Genomic DNA, 21,455 nt, shown 5'->3' on the forward strand with positions numbered 1-21,455 from the left:
TTATATTCTGCATATACAGTTGAATGACAATAAAAGCTATCTCTCTCTCTGTCTGTCTGTCTGTCTGTCTGTGTGTGTTTTGTGGGTTGTTTTATGAGGTTTGCATTAGTTGTGTTACTTTCAGTTGTGGAAGAAGTATTCAGATCCTTTACTCGAATAAAAGTACTAATACCATGCTGAAAAAAATACTCTGTAACAATTAAAAGTCCTGCATTGAAAAGAATTTAGACTTTTAAAAGTAAAAATACTCAATGCAGAAGAATCCTCCCATTGTAGAAAGTATAAAGGATCCAACCAGATGTGTGTTTAATGGTCTAATCATCTCAGCTGGACTTATAGGCCCTTATATTGTCGGCTAGTTTACTTTAGAATCAAACATCAGATTTTATAAACTACATGTGTAAAGTAACTAGTAACTAAAGCTGTAACAGATGAATGTAGTGGAGTAAAAAGTACAATTCATCAAGTACCTCAACATTTGGACTTTGGAGTACAGTACTGGAGTAAATGTACTTAGTTACATTCACTGGTTCAAGGTTGTTGTGCTTTCTATTTCTCAAAGCCACAAACCTTTACTCTAAATATTCTCTCTCTCTCTCTCTCTCTCTCTCTCTCTCTCTCTCTCTCTCTCTCTCGAAGTTGCCAAAGATACTAAATGTGTCAGGCTGGATTTGGGGGAATTTTATTTTCAAATTGAATGTGTTTTAAATTATTAATCAAATGTCCATTTAATCCAATACTGCTGTCATGATTTGTCATAGCTGGGGGGGCGTGGCTTGTGGCAGAGTCGCCATGGGAGTAAACAATAGCGGATAGCGGACCAGATAACATAGCATTAACTCAGTATTGACTACTCAAAAGCACTTTTGCAGCTTGACAGAGCAAGATACATTAACCCTTGTGTGGTGTTTGGGTCTGTGGGACCCATTTTCAATGTTTGCTAAAAGAACAATTATGCTATTTATTATTTTTTCCAACTCAAACTCACTGCCCTTGGCTCATTTTCTGTGAAGAACATAAAAAATAACTTATTTTCAATGACTGCACATGGTACACCTAACACACCTAACACCTATACATAACTATTACATATGAGGTGTTCGGGTCCACTGGATCAGAGCGTATTTAAATGTAGGTGCAATGAAACTATGTTGTCTTTCTGCACCTGCTATTCCCACACAAAGTTGATACATTTCAAACACTTTCACCTGTTCTGGTTGAGTTTTAAGAAATAAGCATCAATAATGACCAAAAATCATGTTTCTATTGTTGTACCTTTTTTATAATTGAATTTCCTCACAAAAAAACAAAAATGATCATATGATTATAAATGTGATCTCACAGGGGTAAATGGCAAATGTGAACCATAAATGATGTATATAGCATTGGTAACTGAGCTAAAGTAAACATCCATTAAGTATTTTTTGGCTGTATTGATTTAAAAGCCTAATAAAGTGGTGGGCCCACCAGACCTGGGAACATTGGCTGTGTAACAAAAATATGAAGACCACACAAGGGTTGAACAAAACTGAGCCGTATAGGGTCAGATTGTCTGTACAGTATAAGTGACATATAAGTGGACAAATGACCCAACGGAACGTTAGCTACCTGATTGAGTCTCCAGGTAAGAGACAGCTAACGTTAACCGTTAGCTGATCTTAGATGATTCAATCTGCACTATCTGTAACATTATCCCCCTTGTGTGTAATTTGGTTCGGCCAAGCCTGTATATGTAGGCCCCCTTTGTCTCATTCAGCCTCTTTTTTCTTGTGTTAAACAGCTATTTTGCATATATCTGTTTCTGTATTCATTGTTTATTTCACATTAATGTTCAATATGTTTGTTTGTTTACGTATGCATGCACTGACCACCTATAGGCAAATTCCTTGGCAAAAAAACGTTTCTGATTCTGATTAAGGTTCTGCAATGTTGAGTATGGTTATATTTTGTTGACCTATTTTATAAGCCTAGATATTAAGTTGTTGGTTTATATTGTTTTGTATTTTTTGGGTGAATAAAAAAATATATTTTTGTTCCCTGACAGTGACATCCAGCTTCTGCAGACACAACCCAGCTGATGTTACAGTCAGTGTGGTGTGTTTCACAAAACAAAGATGAAAGGGCCAAAAAAATGTCTTTCTGGAGGTCATCATGTCCTGCAGAGTTTTCGCTTCTTCCTGGAAATATTCAATGTTACGAAAGTGTTGAATATGTCCACACACACACAGAGACATGATGTTGTGTGAAGGATAATTCTCCCATTATCATCTCACCAAGAAATAAAACAGCTGTTGGATGGCTATACATGTACACACACACACACACACACACTCCCACACACACTGACAGCAGGTCAGTGTAAGACAAAGGGGTCAACTTGTCCATTTTTCTCACAAAACACCACACAGCAGTTGTCGGACTTCATTATATTTCAACTTAAAACATATAGTTTTCTACATTAAAGCCACAATGTATAGAATTCAATAGGGGTGCAACAGATGACAAAACTCACGGTTTGGACAGTACACATTTTTGGATCAGCACAAAAAGGTGGGACAATATTTTTTATTTTTTTTAAATGCTTTTCATTTATTACTTAAAGAACACAGTGTGTTGAAGCCTGGGAGCGGAATACGCTTTACCGGTTTGCCTGTTTCTGTTCTCCTCCGGGTATTTCTTGTAAGAGGCAGTGCGACACGGCTTCACTTGGAAGAACATTTTATCCAAAACACACTAATGCAAAAATTTCAGAATGGCTTTTTTACAAAGTCTCAAAGAAGGTTGAATATTTTAAGTATTCATTTGATTTGATACTGTATCTGAAGTCTCTTTTATATAGGCCTTACTGGTCCCCTAATACTGTATCTGAAGTCTCTTTTATATAGGCCTTACTGGTCCCCTAATACTGTATCTGAAGGCTCTTTTATATAGACCTTAGTGGTCCCCTAATACTGTATCTGAAGTCTCTTTTATATAGGCCTTAGTGGTCCCCTAATACTGTATCTGAAGTCTCTTTTATATAGACCTTAGTGGTTCCATAATACTGTATCTGAAGTCTCTTTTATATAGACCTTAGTGGTCTCCTAATACTGTATCTGAAGTCTCTTTTATATAGACCTTAGTGGTCCCCTAATACTGTATCTGAAGTCTCTTTTATATAGACCTTAGTGGTCCCCTAATACTGTATCTGAAGTCTCTTTTATATAGGCCTTAGTGGTCCCCAAATACTGTATCTGAAGTCTCTTTTATATAGACCTTAGTGGTCCCCTATTACTGTATCTGAAGTCTCTTTCCCGAAATTCAGCCTTGGTGCAGAATTACAGCCACTAGAGCCAGTATAGTGGCTGTAGTGGGGCGGGGAGGGGGGGCAAGGTGGAGAGTGGGGGTGTGGCCTTGACCAACTGACACTTTGCTCGTTTGAAAGCCATGATGTCTCTCTCTCTCTCATGGGTGGGCCAAATTCTCTAGGCGGGCAAAGCAGAGAAAGGGGAGGAAACCTTGCTCCTTATGACCTCATAAGGAGAAGATTCCTGATTGGTCCATCTGAGTTTCATTTTCTCAAAGACAGAGCAGGATACCCAGGGTTCGGTTTACACCTATCACCATTTCTAGCCACAGGGGGACCATAGGCAGGCTGGGGGAACTCATATTAATGTTAAAAAAAACTCATAAAGTGAAATGTTCATGACATGGGACATTTAAGTAATTAATGGAAATCATATAATCAAAACATATATGCTATTGTCCCCCCTTTTTGGTGCTGATCCGAAACTGTATCCGATCCGAACCGTGAGTTTTGTGATCCGTTGCACCCCTAGTCTTCTTTAACTCTTGGAAACAAAAGGAATACGTGTATCTTTAACACCCCAGCTCCTGCCAGAGAGGAGAGCCTAGCACAGTTTCCATCAGTTTCCATAGTTCCTGATAATTCACAGTGAAATATGTCGAGCTGCCGGAGCAGCTCGTTAGAGTGACTTGAGTCATGGCCTCCTCCTCGTTAAAGCACTGAGATAATTATCGCACAGCAGTTCTCTCATTCATTCTGCAGAGGTTCAAATTAACGGAGAATAAAAGATAGTACATGAATGGTGGCAGCTGTTTGCTGGGTGTGTAAGTGCAGGAGGAAGTCAGGGTGTGGTGAACCAGTGGAAACATATCAATTATTATTCCAATGTTGCATTTTTTAAAGACATTTTATCTGGCATGACTCTACGGAGGGCAATGTCCATCCACTTCTTTGGTTCAGACTGAAATATGCACTCTAAGAAATATCTGTGTATTAACAGTTGTATGTGTGTGTGTGTATTTTAACAGAAATAGTCCATAGAATGAGATTCACAGTCACTTTGACATTTTTGTTGCTTTTTTTGACCAATTTTTTTAGACATTTTTGGTGTTTTTTCAACATTTTTGCCGCTTTTTAAAATGTTTTTGTTGCTTTTTTGACGTTTTTGTCACTATTTTTGACAGCAAAAGAGGGTTTAGGGAGATTAAAGAAGTCCACGCTGTCACTTATCCACCGTTTGTTGTTTTTTTTGACATTTTGGGTGATCTTTTCCAACATGTAATCATTGTTTTGCTTGATTTGCTAAACTCTATGATGGCTGAGGAACTTTTTCCTGACTTTTATATGGCTTTATGTCTGTAAGATGTATGCGAGAAGACTATATGAGCCATGCAATAGGTCAATATGGGCTTAAGGTCACACGTATTTGACTTTTTTGACGAAATAAAAGCATGTCAATAAACTCTACATGTCTGGCCCCTGATGTGATTCTCATTCCCCAGTGTGGCCCTTAGTGAAGTTGGGTTTGACACCCCCGCCCTAAGTCATTATGAAGTCCCTGCGGGGGAGTTTGTGCAGTGACATCATGACGCTGATGGTGAGGAACATCGCCATCTACTGTAGCTCTTATCATCTCTCTTCACATAAAGGATGTAGAACTCCACATTGATGCTTGGCATTTCTTTTTCTCTCTCTCTTACGATAAACTACGACTCAATGAATATATATATATATATATATATATATATATATATATATATATATATATATATATATGAGTATCATATGGCAGTGCTTTCTTGGCAACACCTTTTTTTCTTGAAGTCTAACAACTTTAAAAAATATAAATATTTTTCTTTTTTTATTTGTCTTTTTGACATTTTTTCTTTTTTGCTCTCTCTTATAGTTAACTAAATGAATATATCTGATTATCACTGGCAGTGTTTATTTGCAACAACTTTTTTTTCTTGAAATATAGCATTTTTCTTCTGAAAATTTTACATTTTTAAAAAATAAATTTTAAATTTTCTCATTGAAATTAATGATCTTTTCGACATTTTCTTTTTTTTTCTCTCTGTCTCTCTTGTAACAAAGTATGACCCAATGATTATATCTCTTATTATCATATGGTACCAATGCCAAATATACACATAATGTATTTATTATAATAATAACTAAAGGTAAAATATACACATTATTTTATCTTTATTTATGAGTTATTTTGTTTCATTCATGATGTGTTTTTTTTTTGTAAATCTCATGTAACATTGTCTCCTAATTCCTCAAATATGACTTTATAATGAGCTTCTTTTTTCTTTCTGATGCTTTATTTCTTTAAATATCTCTGGTAAATGATTTTTGAAAGAACATTCCTGCAGAAAAAAAACCCCATCTGTGTGTCTGTCTGTGTCAGAGTAAAAAAGATGACATATACAAACTCCAGGCTCGTGCACAGAGCTGTGCAGTAGGTAACCAAGCTCACCAAAGTTAGAACATTAGACTTCCGGAAATAACCTTCAAAATAAAAAACGAAGAAGTTAGTGTTAACATGATATATGTTAGCCAGAATCCATACTTGGAAGAAGTATTCTGATCCTTTACTTCATTAAGAATACTAATACCACACTGTAAAATAATGTTTCAAGTAAGTACAAGTTACAAGTACTTAAAGTATGAAAAGTAAAAGTACTTCTACAATTTTAGAAAGTGGAAACGTGGGTCACTTTGTAACACACGTTATAATGCTCGCCTAGCTGCTAGCATGGCATGCCCTTATACTCTGCTTCTGACTGGCTAGTAGTCCTTACCTAGGTACTGTCAGGGCCCTCATACTCTGCTTCTGACTGGCTAGTAGTCCTTACCTAGGTACTGTCAGGGCACGCCCTCATACTCTGCTTCTGTCTGGCTAGTAGTCCTTACCTAGGTACTGTCAGGGCACGCCCTCATACTCTGCTTCTGACTGGCTAGTAGTCCTTACCTAGGTACTGTCAGGGTACGCCCTCATACTCTGCTTCTGTCTGGCTAGTAGTCCTTACCTAGGTACTGTCAGGACACGCCCTCATACTCTGCTTCTGACTGGCTAGTAGTCCTTACCTAGGTACTGTCAGGGCACGCCCTCATACTCTGCTTCTGACTGGCTAGTAGTCCTTACCTAGCTACTGTCAGGGCACGCCCTCATACTCTGCTTCTGACTGGCTAGTAGTCCTTACTGTGCATGTGCGACTCACAACAAAGATGGAACAGAAGTGAGATGTCTCACTCTGTAGCTAAAACAGAGAGCTCAACACACAGGGTGAAAAGAGGAGCTGCAGCAATGTGCAGTACAACAAATATATGGCGTTTTCTGAAAATTAAACCATATAAACCTATTCTGGTACAACTTCAAAATACAATTATGAACTTGAAAATGAGCATAATATGAGCACTTATTATAAATAAAACATCATATGTTATTAACTACACGTGTTTTGTTTGTAAAAATCTTAATGTGTAAAGTAACTAGTAACTAATGTTGAAACAGATGAATGTAGTGGAGTAACTAAAGTAACTAGTAACTAAAGCTGGAACAGATGAATGTAGCGGAGTAACTAAAGTAACTAGTAACTAAAGCTGTAACAGATGAATGTAGCGGAGTAACTAAAGTAACTAGTAACTAAAGCTGTAACAGATGAATGTAGCGGAGTAACTAAAGTAACTAGTAACTAAAGCTGGAACAGATGAATGTAGCGGAGTCACTAAAGTAACTAGTAACTAAAGCTGGAAAAGTATAATATTTCTCTCTGAAATGTAGCGGAGTAGAAGTAGAAAGTGGCATGACAAGAAAAGACTCAAGTAAAGTACAAGTATCTCAACATTTGTACTTAAAGTACAGTATTTGAGTAAATGTACTTAGTTACACTCCACCACTGGCCAGAACCAAGTAATTGTCACTTTTTCTGACATACGTCCAACTAGGCTAAATTGTTTTTTTACTTTATCGTACTGTATTTTACTTTAGTATTTCCATTTTATGCAGCTTTATACTTGTATTTCAATACTCCAATATTGTACTTCTTAGCAGTGTTGTAGGACTCAAGATTGTTAGTCTTGAGACCACTTTCTGAAGGTCTCAGTCGGTCTTGTCTCGGCCTCAGATAATTTTATTTCAAGACGGGGAAGACCACAGCTGCGTTTTGATTCTTTTATCAAGGCATTTCTCATGATACACTTATGGCTAGAGCTGGGTACCGAATTCAATACTTTTTAGGTGCCAACCGAATTGCCTCTAAAGTATTGAGTATTGAAAAATGCCTGGTCATTCAATACCTAGCCTACATCCTTTGCGTTCCACTTCTGGGATGCTCTGGTGCTGCAGGAAATTCCGCCAGCTGCATGTATTTTCCGTTTCCTTCCGCTTTCTTTGTGTTTGAATTTTAAATTCGGTACATTTGTGAGGACTATGGTTAACTGCTCCTCAGATCTCTGCAGGGTAAATCCAGACAGCTAGCTAGACTATCTGTCCAATCTGAGTTTTCTCTATGCGGAGTTAAGCACCACCCATGACGATTCTAATTGGTTTAAAGAAATGTCATTAAACCAGAGCATGTTTTCCTCCCATCCCCGAATGCTATGTGGAGTAGGTTCTGGCAAAGCAAGACTATTCAATACCCCATTTCAATACCTAAGGAGTAAATCTCATCAGCGTCAGTGAGCCAATTAGCACGCAGCATGCTGCTACCAAGATCTAATAATGTCTGTGATTGGCTGTCTACAGTTACACGTTGTAGAGACACGCATGAAAAACTCTATGTTACACAGAGACGGGACTCACATAGTAGAAGCTGAAACATACATAATAAGATGTGTGCCGTAATGTATAATGTTGTAATTTCTTTTTGTTTTATAAAATTTGAAAAAAAAGTATCGTTTAGGAATCTGTATCAAAGTCACGGTATTGGTATCGATACCGGCACCAGAATTCTTTAACAATATCCAGCCCTACTTATGGAAATAAAAGAGGTGAATGAAGAAGAATCTTAATTTTTTTATCTGAGGGTGTTTATTTTGTGATTAATATTTTTTTTATTTTCACAAAAGATTTTATTAAATAATGGATCCAAATTAACTTCAACTAGGTCTTTTAACGGGGAGGGAGTAAGAAACCCAGATGATACCATGCTTGGCCACTGAAATGCACCTGATTGGTAGGCTGTTACGGGGCACTGAGCTGTAGAGGTAGCGCTTCTGACTTGGACCAATTTAACCTATAACCTGAAAGAGTCAATGCTCCCTAGTAGACAGGGTATTGATCTATAGGTTTGGACACAAAAGGTAATATATCATTTGCATAAAGCATACGTTTGAGCAATACACCTCTTTTTTTATTTATTGGAATGTGGATCTTTCAGATCAATTTGAGGAGTGCCTATGGTTAACATTTTCCTCATTTTATCATGTCATGCAGTTGGGACTCTCACTGGTCTGGTCACGGTCTTGACTTGATCTCAACACCTCAAAGTCTCGGTCTTGACTCGGTCTCAACCCCTCAAAGTCTTGGTCTTGACTCGGTCTCAACCCCTCAAAGTCTTGGTCTTGACTTGATCTCAACCCCTCAAAGTCTTGGTCTTGACTTGGTCTCAACCCCTCAAAGTCTCGGTCTTGACTCGGTCTCAACCCCTCAAAGTCTTGGTCTTGACATGGTCTAAACCCCCCAAAGTCTTGGTCTTGACTAAACATTTAGAGCCCCACAACACAGTCTGCACTTGGTTGTTACTATTGACATAAACATCTTTTATTCTGAAGTCCTAGTTGTTTGACTTCCGGCAGTGAGTTGGATTTGTGCGGTAAATTTTCCTTTTCAGCAGTCAAGCAGCTTTAGAGCTACAGCTACTCTGCCTCGGGTCTCCGATGAGCAACACTATTATCTAAGGACTATCATGGAATAAACATGGCCCACAATCGCAGATTTTTCTTTGAAGGTAAGCTTTGACGCTCCGCTCCGTTGCTACGGCCGGACACCTGCCTTTTTACCCGCACACAGTGCTCCGGATTCCTGCTTGCTGAGGCAGAATTCAGGGTCCGCTGGTGGAGCACAGTTAGAGCTAAGATGCTAACGTTAGCTTCGTTTGCTTCTTAACATAACATAACGCAACATCCTCAGCTAGCTGGGGTGAAATGAGGGCTGGCAGGCCGGTGACAGTGGCACATATTAGGGCCTTGGAGGGGGAAAGACGGAAAATGGATGGGCGGTCCGGTTCGGCGGATTTTAAACAGAATCTTGGGCTTTTCCAAACCTTTAACGTTAAGCTAGAGACGTTAGCACTGACGTTAGCTAGCTAGCTGGGTCTGCAATGTGGAAGCTGGGTGACAGGCCTTCCTTCCTTTTTCTAGGCTGTTAGCCACCACATAACGTTTTGCAACACAATAAAATCAAGAAACCCTTTAATAAGAGACGTAAAAAACATTGGGTAGCACCCAACCAGCCTCCAAACTAGCTTAGCTAACATAAAGACTGGAAAGAGGTAACGTCAGCCTGGCTCTGTCCAAAGATCAAGGATAAACCAATTCATTAGTAAACATATTTTATCTCATCTGTTTAATCTGTGTACGAACAGAAATATCTCCAGTGGTAGGCTCTTCATAACACGATCTGACTACGTGGATATTATACGGATTTATAGCTTTGCATTGCATTTTAATAGCATCCATAGTCAATCGATTAATAAATTAATGTAGTTCTTCAGTTAGCTACAACTAAAATAACCCAACATAACTCAGGTATTATGAGTTACTTTTGTTTAGAAAGCGTCAGTGCTAAATAAAATAAGAAAGTACATGTTTTAATACCGATTAGATATTAATCAATAATAAGATAAATGTATATAAAAAAACATTTAAATAATTCCATTTGTGAAACCCAACCAGTCTCCAAACTAGCATGCTAACTTCCTAGCTGCAAATATTAGCTGGCTAACATTAATAGTCAATTGTAAACGAAATGAATTGTTTTCATGATGTTTCTGTGTGTGTCTTCATTTTCTCTAATAGTTCACATACTACACACTTAAAAACATGAATAAATACAATGAAAGAAACCGTAAAAACATGAAAGGCTCACCTGCCACCTCACAGACAGAAAATAAAATATGTCTTTAATGCCTTGCTCACTGGCCATGTCATGAGTGAGACAGTGAAGCAGCATGGAGGTAGCAATGGTTGCTATATTATGGAAAAAATCATAATCAAAATTATTTTGGTCATTATTGAAATTAGGATTATTCAACACGATTACTTATCAACTTTTGAAAAGATGTTGCATTTATTGAACTTCAGAAACTAGTGAAACAAACCAACAGTGAAAAAAAAACACCTTGAACCGGGGTAATTTCTCAATACTTTCCCCGTTTGAACTGAAATTCCCCTTGTTTTGCCACTGACCGGCTCAGACTAATATTCTAAGTGTCTGACAACATTATGGAAAGAATTTCTAAGGAGGTCAACCTTTCTGTTAAAGAGTAAGATCCTTTTTTTAAACCTAATAGATAGGGCTGTGCTCGATTTAAGAACTTCTTAGTCGACTAACACTCATTCAATTGTATCGACTAATCAATTAGTTGATTTAATCGACAGATCTGTAAATCTGAGTTTCTCCGCAAAGAGTCGTGCTAAAGCACCACTTTAATTCTTGTGTTTACCAGAGATGTGCTCGTACGTTTCTTGGAAATAAGTTATTCAGCATGAAAAAAGCATCAGACATGACTAATCGACTAAAGAAATTTAAGTTGACTAAGACCAAAACCACCGATTAGTCGACTAATCGACTAAGAGGGAGCAGCCCTACTAACAGACCTTTTTCATGGCAGACATGTTGACCTAAGTGGAATGCACCTTTTTCATGGAGCAAAAGTGTATTCAAAACCATTACTGATGGCTGCATTCCACTTAGGAGAGACCCTGGTATTAAACCATTACTGATGGCTGCATTCCACTTAGGAGAGACCCTGGTATTAAACCATTACTGATGGCTGCATTCCACTTAGGAGAGGTCCTGGTATTAAACCATTACTGATGGCTGCATTCCACTTAGGAGAGGCCCTGGTATTAAACCATTACTGATGGCTGCATTCCACTTAGGAGAGGCCCTGGTATTAAACCATTACTGATGGCTGCATTCCACTTAGCAGAGACCCTGGTATTGTGCATGCTGACTCACTGAAATAGCTTACTGGGACACTTGATGGAACTGAGCCATAGTTAAGGTTATGATTTATAATTCTGCGTAAAATCTACGCCGTGGCTACGTACGTAGGCACGTGGAGACACTGACTCTACGCCTGGGCCTGACGCACACCTTTCGAAAAATTTAACCGCATGTCGCTTAGCCGTGGCTTGGCAGCGTTGCGTTTCCCCCCCGAATCATTTCCTGGTTCTCCTTCTCCATAAACAACATGAAATCAAGGAGAGGGTTAACTTCTCCTGCTCCAGATTTCCCCCCGTGGTCAGAAAGAACAGGGGAGACTCTTTGGTTCTCTCACTAGGACTCTAGAGTCAGTACCCGCCCTGAAGATAATCACCTTCACTCTCTCACTCGCTCAACCACACACACACACACATTCTGGCCCTGCTATTCTATTAAAGAGATTGACACACAAGTACAAACTTCAGGCCACTTAGGTAGGCTACGGAGAAAGCTCCGCGAGAAGCCTCTGCGTGACCATAAATCAGGCTTTACTATATCAAAGAAGAGATCACATCATCTCATGTAGCAAATTGCAGCTTTGGTGTTGCATTAGAAATTATGTTTTTTGGAAGATTAACTGCATGTTTAATATATAGATGAGTTGCATATCCGCTGCCTGAGGGTTGAGTGCAGTTGCGAGTGACAACAAGCTGTTTGGATTTGGATCACGTGAGAGTCAAAGTTCCCTTTTCAAGCTGAACAAGCTCCTCACACCTCCAGTCTGTTCGGCTGAATTGTCAAGAGATCTTCTATTATTGATTTGTCCCTGCAGGAAATCCGCTGTCGTAAAATAAACCAGCGTACTAATTCCTTAGAGGGAATCTAAATGTCCCCTCACAACCATTTTCAGGGTATTTTTTTTTTCCACCCCCGATTTTATAAAGCTGAAAAAGGGAGCAAAGCATGAATCTGGCAGACTTTGGGGGTTTGACTGTGTGTATTAGCTGGAAGAGATTAGAACAGGCTTAATTTGGCTCGTGCAGGATTGAACGAGATGACTAAACCAACTGAAGCAGAAGAGCTCTGGGATCATGATCTAATATATGGTTTTTCCGAACTTTTGAAGGTTATTTTTTTTGTCATTTAACAAGCCCTTAAAATGGATAATTCACTACAAACAGGCAGGCTTTTTTATATATTTTTTTTCTAAGTAGGATTTATTTAAATCTTTTTGAGAATGGGCCTCTGGGGGGGGACTACGCACGACAGTAAACATCGCTGTAAACAGTGTTTCCTTAAGGATTTTGTTTTTTTAGCAGTGGGGGGTAGGTCCAAAACACCCCCACCTTTTTCTGCCGAATGATCGCACTATTCTCCAACATGCACTCTAACAATGCAGCCCTATTTTTGATACCGTGGGGGTCAGAAATGTTGCCGTGGGGGGCCGCCACGGTCAAATCAACATAGAGGAAACACTGGTAAACGAACGCTGTGTTGGAGCTGTGTTACTGGTTGCACCAGCGTTTGTCGTTCGACTGCTCATGACTGTTTTCCCAAGATGCCGCCCTCATGTAAACATAAACGCTACTGTCTTTATAATCTATCTTTTTAATAAACTTTTTGTCAACTTACAAAGTTCTGAATGCTTCGGTTTACATGTAGGGACCCTCATTTATGCTACCGTTGTAGTGTGGTGCTATTTTGAGCCTTGTTAGTGGTATAGAAATAGAGATTTACCATCTGCCCCGAAAGCTGGCGTTAGCAGCATACCACCGGTTTGTGTAAGCTTGTTTAAAGCTAGTGAAGCATTCGATTAGCATGAAAACATGTCCCAGACTCGGTCGACTCGGTACACCTATAACATAACAGAGGAACCAACCTGTCAGAGCTCTATTTTAAAAAACACTTTTTGTCCCCAATTCTTCAAAAAGTGAAAGCCACCGTCTCACACTTAAAATTTAAAGTTTCCCTGCCGTCCTTTTAGGGTTTGTTTACACTGTAAGGAGGATTTCTTCTCCACGTGGACCCATAATCTGCCGGTGGAAGTAGATTACCTTGATCCCTCCGGTTTGATTGGCTTTTTATGGCGCCGCCTGATCGATAGTGCTGTCATTCTGCTTCCAGCTTTACTGCAGAATGATGGCGGTGCTTATTATTCGGCATTGAGATAACGGATGTTTTATCGCCAAATGCTTTAGGGGGAAGGCATTATTCCGAAACAGTTGCACCTGAATGCACCAGCGGGCTGTAATCAGTCCACACTTTGAACCTGATTTCCGTGCAGCCTGTTGAGAAGGAGGAAGAATACAAAAAGAGATGCAAAACATGTCTTATTGGTTGGTATCAAAGCTCTATGTAGAGCCGTCCAGCTTCCCAGACAAAGGTAACGATTATTTTCATAATCATTTGGTCTATAAAATGTCCGAAAATATTTTCTCGAAGTCCAAGGTGGTGTCTTTACATGTCTTGTTTTGTCCTAAACCCAAAGAGATTCAGAAAAGCAATGAACCCCCATATTTTAGAGGCTGAAAACGGCATCTTCTGCCATTTCTGCATGAAAAATGACTTCAACTGTTAATCTATAATTAAAATATTTCCCAATTATTTTTCTATCGATCGACTAATCCGATAAGTTGGCTAATCGTTGCAGCTCTAATGTTGTCAAGTTTGTCTCGTGCTGGGATCAGACTACACGATCATTTCTCTATTTGACAGACGTGTGTCTGGGGATGCAGATACCAGATGATACCTTTTCTCCCCCATTTTGAAACCTTAACTCAGGGCCAAAACTTTATTCCCCTTTTTTTCTCCCAAATGTTAAATGTCCCATGGCATGAACATTTCACCTTATGAGTTTTTTTTTAACATTAATATGAGTTCCCCCAGCCTGCCTATGGTCCCTAACCAAGCCCTGGGTATCCTGCTCTGCCTTTGAGAAAATGAAAGCTCAGATGGGCCAATCAGGAATCTTCTCCTTATGAGGTCATAAGGAGAAAGGTTACCTCCCCTTTCTCTGCTTTGCCCACCCATGAGAGAGAGAGAGAGAGAGAGAGACCACTAAGGTCTATATAAAAGAGACTTCAGATACAGTATTAGGGGACCACTAAGGTCTATATAAAAGAGACTTCAGATACAGTATTAGGGGACCACTAAGGTCTATATAAAAGAGACTTCAGATACAGTATTAGGGGACCACTAAGGTCTATATAAAAGAGACTTCAGATACAGTATTAGGGGACCACTAAGGTTTATATAAAAGAGACTTCAGATACAGTATTAGGGGACCACTAAGGTTTATATAAAAGATACTTAAGATACAGTATTAGGGGACCACTAAGGTTTATATAAAAGATACTTAAGATACAGTATTAGGGGACCACTAAGGTCTATATAAAAGATACTTAAGATACAGTATTAGGGGACCACTAAGGTCTATATAAAAGAGACTTCAGATATAGTATTAGGGGACCACTAAGGCCTATATAAAAGCATCCAAAGGGCACCATGTCATGGGACCTTTTAAAAATGTGCAGCTGCCTCACTGTTCGGGACGCATTCGGATTTATATGACAAAATATGCACCGCAAATCTCTGCGAGAACCAATTTAAAGCAGAATTAGTATATCATGTAATTTATGGAAGAAATCAATCAGGATCCGGTTTTTCGCCAAAACGCCACAGACAATATTAAATGAAGTTAACTGTTCACACACACACACAGACACACACACGATACAGTAACGTGAGCTATTTAAATGAGCTGATACATGGTTCAACCTCATTGGCTCTTACCCGTGTGTCTCCGTGTGTACTTCATCCACAGCAATCCCACCAATCGGTCCCAAAACATCCCAGTTAGAGAGGAAATGACCTAAACATAGTCTTTGTAAATCCTTTACAATCATTCCCCAAAAGAACCAAGCAGGCCCGCCTTGTTCCACCATCCAAATTTTCTTCAAAAAATGCCATTTTCAGCGTGTAGCTTGCTAGTTCGAAGTTTGTCGTTGTTTCTCAGAGTTTGAGAATGGCATCAAGCAGAGAGAGGAAGGAGAGGGACATCCTCTGCCGATTATTCTCATTGATCCAGACTATAAGCACGCTGAATGGACACATGGAACGCTTTTGTCTTTACGTTGGCACCCACCCCAAAATAATAATAGCAAATGTCGGTCAGTGTATCGATGAATATGTCATCTATAATCTGTTATATGTCCAGCACTGTTAACGTTTTTGGGGAAATCAGCATTTTGACAATGACTTGAATGTCCTTTTCCTCTGAAGTTGATGAAACTATGAAAAAAATACACATATGCAGCACTTTTATACCTACTCTCATGTCACAAATCATATTTGTTGGTAATAATAGTCTTTATTTACAGAGGGTTATTTGTATTATCCAGCGGATTTCACCATACATGCTTATTGGCCACAACTAAAAGAATCAGTTGATTTTAATTGAGTCTGCAAAAAGAAAGATAAACATGCCCTTTGCCCAAACTTCACCGCAGTGACATGAGTGTATTTTTGTTGTTGTTATTTATGAATATTTTTGAATAAATTGTTGAATATTTGCAAATAAAATTGGCAAGGAACCTAAAGTTCTCCTTTTGCTAATTGCAGTGTTTTCCCTAAGTTAGTAGTAAGGGGACCAAGTACAATCATTAGACCTGGGAAAAGTAATTTAGTTAGTTTTAATCCTCACATTGATTTTACGGCCTGGGTGCTGAGCATAACGCCAGGAACACACTGCACGCTGAAGCACCGCAAATACTGTGTGTGTGTGTGTCCGTGTGTGTCCGTGTGTGTGTCCGTGTGTGTGTCCGTGTGTGTCCGCGTGTGCCTGATTGCATGTCTCTCTGTAGACACAGCTAGAGGTGTGAATCTCCACTGATCTCCAATTCGATTACGATTATCATGTCAGCGATTCGATAACTCGATACATTGCGATGCGTCAAATACATTTTTCTATTACAGCAATGTAGGATATTTAATTCATAGTTTTTCAAGCTCCATAAACCAAACATTCTGCAGTGCTCTAATACTAAATAAATTGGATACATAAAACTATACAGCACTGAGCACATGGCATTTCCTGAATGTGCAAAACATACCAGAATATGTTAAACAGAAATGTTGTTAGGCCTACATTACATTGTAAACAGAAATAATCGATTATGAGCCCGGCCGATTATCGATGCAGCATCGTCTATGTCCACGATTTCATGCATCGATTATTTGATTAATTTCAACACCCCTAGACACAGCGGAGAAGTCAAGACAGCCAAAATCCCCATAAACCTGGGTGTTTTATTTTGAAATTTGGTTTATTTTGTAGAGTGTCCAGCTGCACTGTGTCCTTCTTGTATGTGATAACCTGCCTGGCTTGACACAAGAAATATAGGAGACGCCGAAACGATTGCAGCCGACAGCGGGCGGACCGATTTTGAATAACATGGGCGCCGAAATTAAAACATCCCCATTTTCTCGACTATTCGTGGCGCTGCAGCGTGTTTCTGGCCTAAGCCTTATACTGGAAGGGAAAACCCTGTAATTGTTACCAGTTTTTTCAAATCATCTCGTTGAAATGATGAGCCCCCCCCTCCGAAATGAGGCTTTCATTTCAGCTGATGTGTTGTTGTGTGTTGCTCCGCTGATGTGAGTCTGGTTTATTGTTCCAATTCAAGCCCTGGATAGATCAGGGACCAGACGAGATGGAGGGTACAAGCACAACTGGAGCTTTTCTCTTTCTGGTGACAGTGAAGAAGAAAGGAGTCATGAGTAAGCACTTCTCTCCTCCCCAGCGCTGCACTGCATCACTCGCCCACCACACGCACAGGAAAAAGACCCCAGTGACACCTCTGCTGATGAGCAAGCTATTCCCGTCTCTCAGTGAGGTCTTTTTCAGTGCAGCAGTACAGATCTGCGCGGACACACAAAACATCCCCTCCTCTGTTTTTACAAATCCGAGTCTGCTAGGGTTGGACCGATATGTCGGCTGTTTTATTTAATCATCGCGGTTCGTCCTGATCGGGGGAAAAAACAAAAGATAAACCTTCAAAGAAATGCAGCTTTCTTTGCTCCTTTTTAAATGGTTTAAATGCTTCTTTTTTTTTTTGCACATTTCATCTTGATTTTAAGATATGATTTTTCTCTTTTTATTCATCTGTTTAAATGTTATCAATCAATTGATTAGGGTATACAATTTAGGAAATAGTAAAAAAGGTCTAGGGCTACTAACAACTAACGGATATTTTCATTTTCTGGATGAATGGATTAGTTGTTTGGTCTCTAAAATGTCAGAATATGGGGAAAATGTTGATCAGTGTTTCCCAAAAAGCCCAGCTCAAATGTCTTGCTTGAAATATCAGCTGTTGGCACGTTAAGTACTAAAACTACAGAATCAAAGTAACAGCAGTGTGGTATCGGTCAAACCCTAGAATCCACTTTGTCATTTCATACCTACTGATACTAGGCCTGCATGATAAATCACTATAAAATCGCAATCTCGATTCACCCCTTTTCGTGATTTTAAATTTTTTAAATTTTTAAATGACTGATTTATTTTTTTCTCCAATTAAATTATTGAAAGCATTTGACATCGACATGTTTTAATTATGTAAAGACATGTTCAAGGAGTTCAGATAGAGCCTGTATCAGGGCCATATTTAGTTCAATGTGTTATAGGTTACTATTTTTGGTAGCCTACTGTACTTAAATGGCCAGTATGTACTTTATTTTCTTTATTCATTGAAGCCTCCATGTTTACAGGCTTTTGGGGATGCAAAAAAATCTGTTTGGTGCTGCCAATTTGTTAAGTTTTGTCATGGTTCATGTGTGCAATAAACATTACGCTTCGTGACAGAATCGTGATATCAATTCTAAGCTAAAAATCGTGATTCATATTTTTCCCCAAATCGTGCAGGCCTAACTGAACACAGAAAGACGTGTAAATGTTTTAAAGTAGAGTACACACACAAACACACACACACATATGTATACGCACGCACACACAAATATATGTACACACACACACGCACACGCGTATACGCACGCACACACACAGATGTATACGCATGCACACACACATATGTACACTACCGGTCAAAAGTTTGGGGTCACTTAGAAATTTCCTTTCCACTCCATTCCAGACACAATACCTGCTGAGATCAGTTGTATTGTTTTTTTTAACCAGGGCAGCAGTTTTCAGATTACATTATGTGCTTACATAATTGCAAAAGGGTTCTCGACTGTTGTAGAAAGAAGTGGCTGAAGAAACACTTGAAATTCATGCTTTTTGGTCTAAACGTCATACCCAAATTAAAAGTGGTACAGCTCCCATATACTTTGACACTCAGGGGTGTGCCTGATATCATTGGAAAGGTGATTGATGTGGGTTTGTTTGTGTATTTGAGAAGTGTTGTATTTTGTAGTTTTTTGGCTTTTTTATTTGCACTTTTCAAATAGAAATAAAAAAACGCACAGACGTATTTGTAGAAAAGAATTCATATAAAATCCATTTTTGAGTCTTTTAGCTTCTGAATTTTTTTCTGTAGTAAGCTGAGACATGTGGCTAATGCTGTGTTGTCTGTCACCTGTCAGATGTGTTTACAGCATTGTATTTTAATAATTTTACAGATTTATAACTTGGACAGAAATAAAACACCTCCATTCTAGCCTCTGTAACTCTGTGTCAGTAAGGCCTAGAATCACCCTGACACAACTTGAGTGTTTCCTTTCCAATGATATCAGGCACACCCCTGAGTGTCAAAGTATATGGGAGCTGTACCACTTTTAATTTGGGTATGACGTTTAGAACAAAAAGCATGAATTTCAAGCATTTCTTCAGCCACTTCTGTCTACAACAGTCGAGAACCATTTTGCAATTATGTAAGCACATAATGTAATCTGAAAACTGCTGCCCTGATTAAAAAAAACAATGCAACTGATCTCTGCTGGTATTCTGTCTGGAATGGAAATTTCTAAGTGACCCCAAACTTTTGACCGGTAGTGTACACACACATACGTACACACATTCTGACTGTAATACGTTTGTATCGTTTGTGTTTCCTGTCAGTGCGAGCGTGATGAGCACGGAGGAGATGGACCGGCAGCAGCCCACCTCCCCCGAGGAGAAAAAGGTAAACCACTCTCCTTGAACTCCCTCTCGTTTTCTGACTCACCCCCAATGATGTTGGCTCCCAATGGGGGGGGGGGGGGGGGTGGGAGCTCTCCGATTAGCCCTGCAGACAGCGCCAAAGCCTGGCTGGCGCCTGGTGCTGCAGAGAGGTGCTACCCAAAGGACCCTGGCGGTACATGAGCTAACGCTGCTGGGGGGCTACGGGAGGCCTCTGGGGCGGAGGCTGTTGTGGTGGGGGGGGGTATGTTGGCCTCTGAAAGGATATCATTCACTCTGGATTTGATTAATGTCAGAAAAGACAGCTGGTAATACATGGCATTTATTTATCTATATTTTATTTTTTTATTATTATCAAGGAGTAAATCTCTATATATGGGAGCCTGCTCTGCCAACTGAGCTATCCGGGCGCCCGTTATACATGAAATCTTAGGCTACATCTACACTAATATGTTCTTTTTTATATATATATATATATATATATATATATATATATATATAAATGTGTATGTGTGTCGTCTGCTCAGTCTCCCACTCTTAGGCCCTTCAATTCCTCTGATCCTTTGAGAACGTATGAAAACCGGCCAAATAATCACATGAGGCCTCTGAACAAGCTGCCGCCCAAAAGGCTCAGGTACAGAACGCTTTACGTATATTCATATAAACTCTGCAGTGTTGCTTCACAGCTCTAAAAGTCTGGAATATATATATATATATATATATATATATATATATATATATATATATATATATATATATATATATATATATGTGTGTGTATATATATATATATATATATATATATATATATATATATATATATATATATATATATATATATATATATATATGTGTGTATATATATGTATATGTGTGTATATATATGTGTATATATGTATATATGTATGTATATATATATGTATATATATATATGTATATATGATTTAGAAATAAAAACAAGTCAGAAACATTGGAATAAATGACTTCATTTCTGCTTTTAGTTCACAAATGTAATATTTGTTGTGAGAAGAATCATGTTTTACTTGTTGCTTCTACCTGAATAATAATGATAAATCTATACCTGCCAATAGGCATGGGCCAGTAACCGGTTTCAAGGTTTACCGCGCTTTGAAAAAGTCAAGTTTTTTTTAAAACCACTAAAATATTCAATGGTCATAACGTTTCTGTGGTATGAGCTTTTTTTTTTTATGAGTAGTCAAGGACAAAAAGTGCAGTTTAGAAATCCCTTTCCCTGCCACTGTGCAGTAGGTTTAAAAATCAAAATACACTGTGTTCAACGGAAGACAAAGTTTTAATTTTGTACCCAGACATTTCACTTTATTAATAGGTTTGAGAACTCCTGCTGTGTCGTGTTCTTTTATTGCCTCTGAAGCCTCAGGTTGACCCGACTGTCTTTTTACGTGTCGTCCTCTCCCGCAGCGAGGTCCCTCTCACCGTAGCAACGTCCTCGCCCATGCCCAACAGAACCAACTATTTGATCATCAGCCGCCCCGCGCCTTCGCCAGGAATCGTTTTACAAGGGCGACACTTTCAGCACGCACAAATGCCCTCCGCAATAAGGAAACCAGTCCAAAGGTAAGACGGAGCAGGAGAAGTTAACCCTCTCCTTGATTTCATGTTGTTTTGTGGAGAAGGAGAACCAGGAAATGAGTCGGGGGTGGAGGGGAATGCAACGCTACCAAGCGTTCCATTTTTCGTGAGGTGCACGTCAGGCTACGGCGTAGGGTCCGTATCGCCGCGTACCTGCGCAGGTAGCCACAGCGTCGATTTAGCGCAGAAGTATAAATTGGCCTTTACTTGTGCTCCTCTCCTTTCCCATCTCAACTTACTTAAAATAACTCTTATTTGGGGATTAA

At 39.2% G+C, this 21,455-nt stretch overlaps 1 protein-coding gene across 4 annotated transcripts in view; it reads left to right on the forward strand.

The window, feature by feature from the left end:
• Nucleotides 1–9,095: 9,095 nt before the first annotated feature.
• senp6a (SUMO specific peptidase 6a) overlaps nucleotides 9,096–21,455 on the forward strand; it is a 44,440-nt gene continuing 32,080 nt past the window's right edge. For 2 of the 4 annotated variants that reach the window (XM_028605511.1, XM_028605512.1), the window contains exons 1-5: nucleotides 9,096–9,243; nucleotides 17,129–17,222; nucleotides 19,519–19,582; nucleotides 20,106–20,212; nucleotides 21,019–21,174. In XM_028605511.1, the coding sequence (XP_028461312.1) occupies nucleotides 9,213–9,243; nucleotides 17,129–17,222; nucleotides 19,519–19,582; nucleotides 20,106–20,212; nucleotides 21,019–21,174 (452 nt within the window). In that variant the 5' untranslated portion in view covers nucleotides 9,096–9,212. The remainder of the gene's footprint in view (nucleotides 9,244–17,128; nucleotides 17,223–19,518; nucleotides 19,583–20,105; nucleotides 20,213–21,018; nucleotides 21,175–21,455) is intronic. The other 2 variants (XM_028605514.1, XM_028605513.1) reach the window with 2 other exon arrangements.

This window comes from Perca flavescens, chromosome 18, assembly GCF_004354835.1.
Source record: "Perca flavescens isolate YP-PL-M2 chromosome 18, PFLA_1.0, whole genome shotgun sequence".
NCBI classification, from domain to species: Eukaryota; Metazoa; Chordata; class Actinopteri; order Perciformes; family Percidae; genus Perca; species Perca flavescens.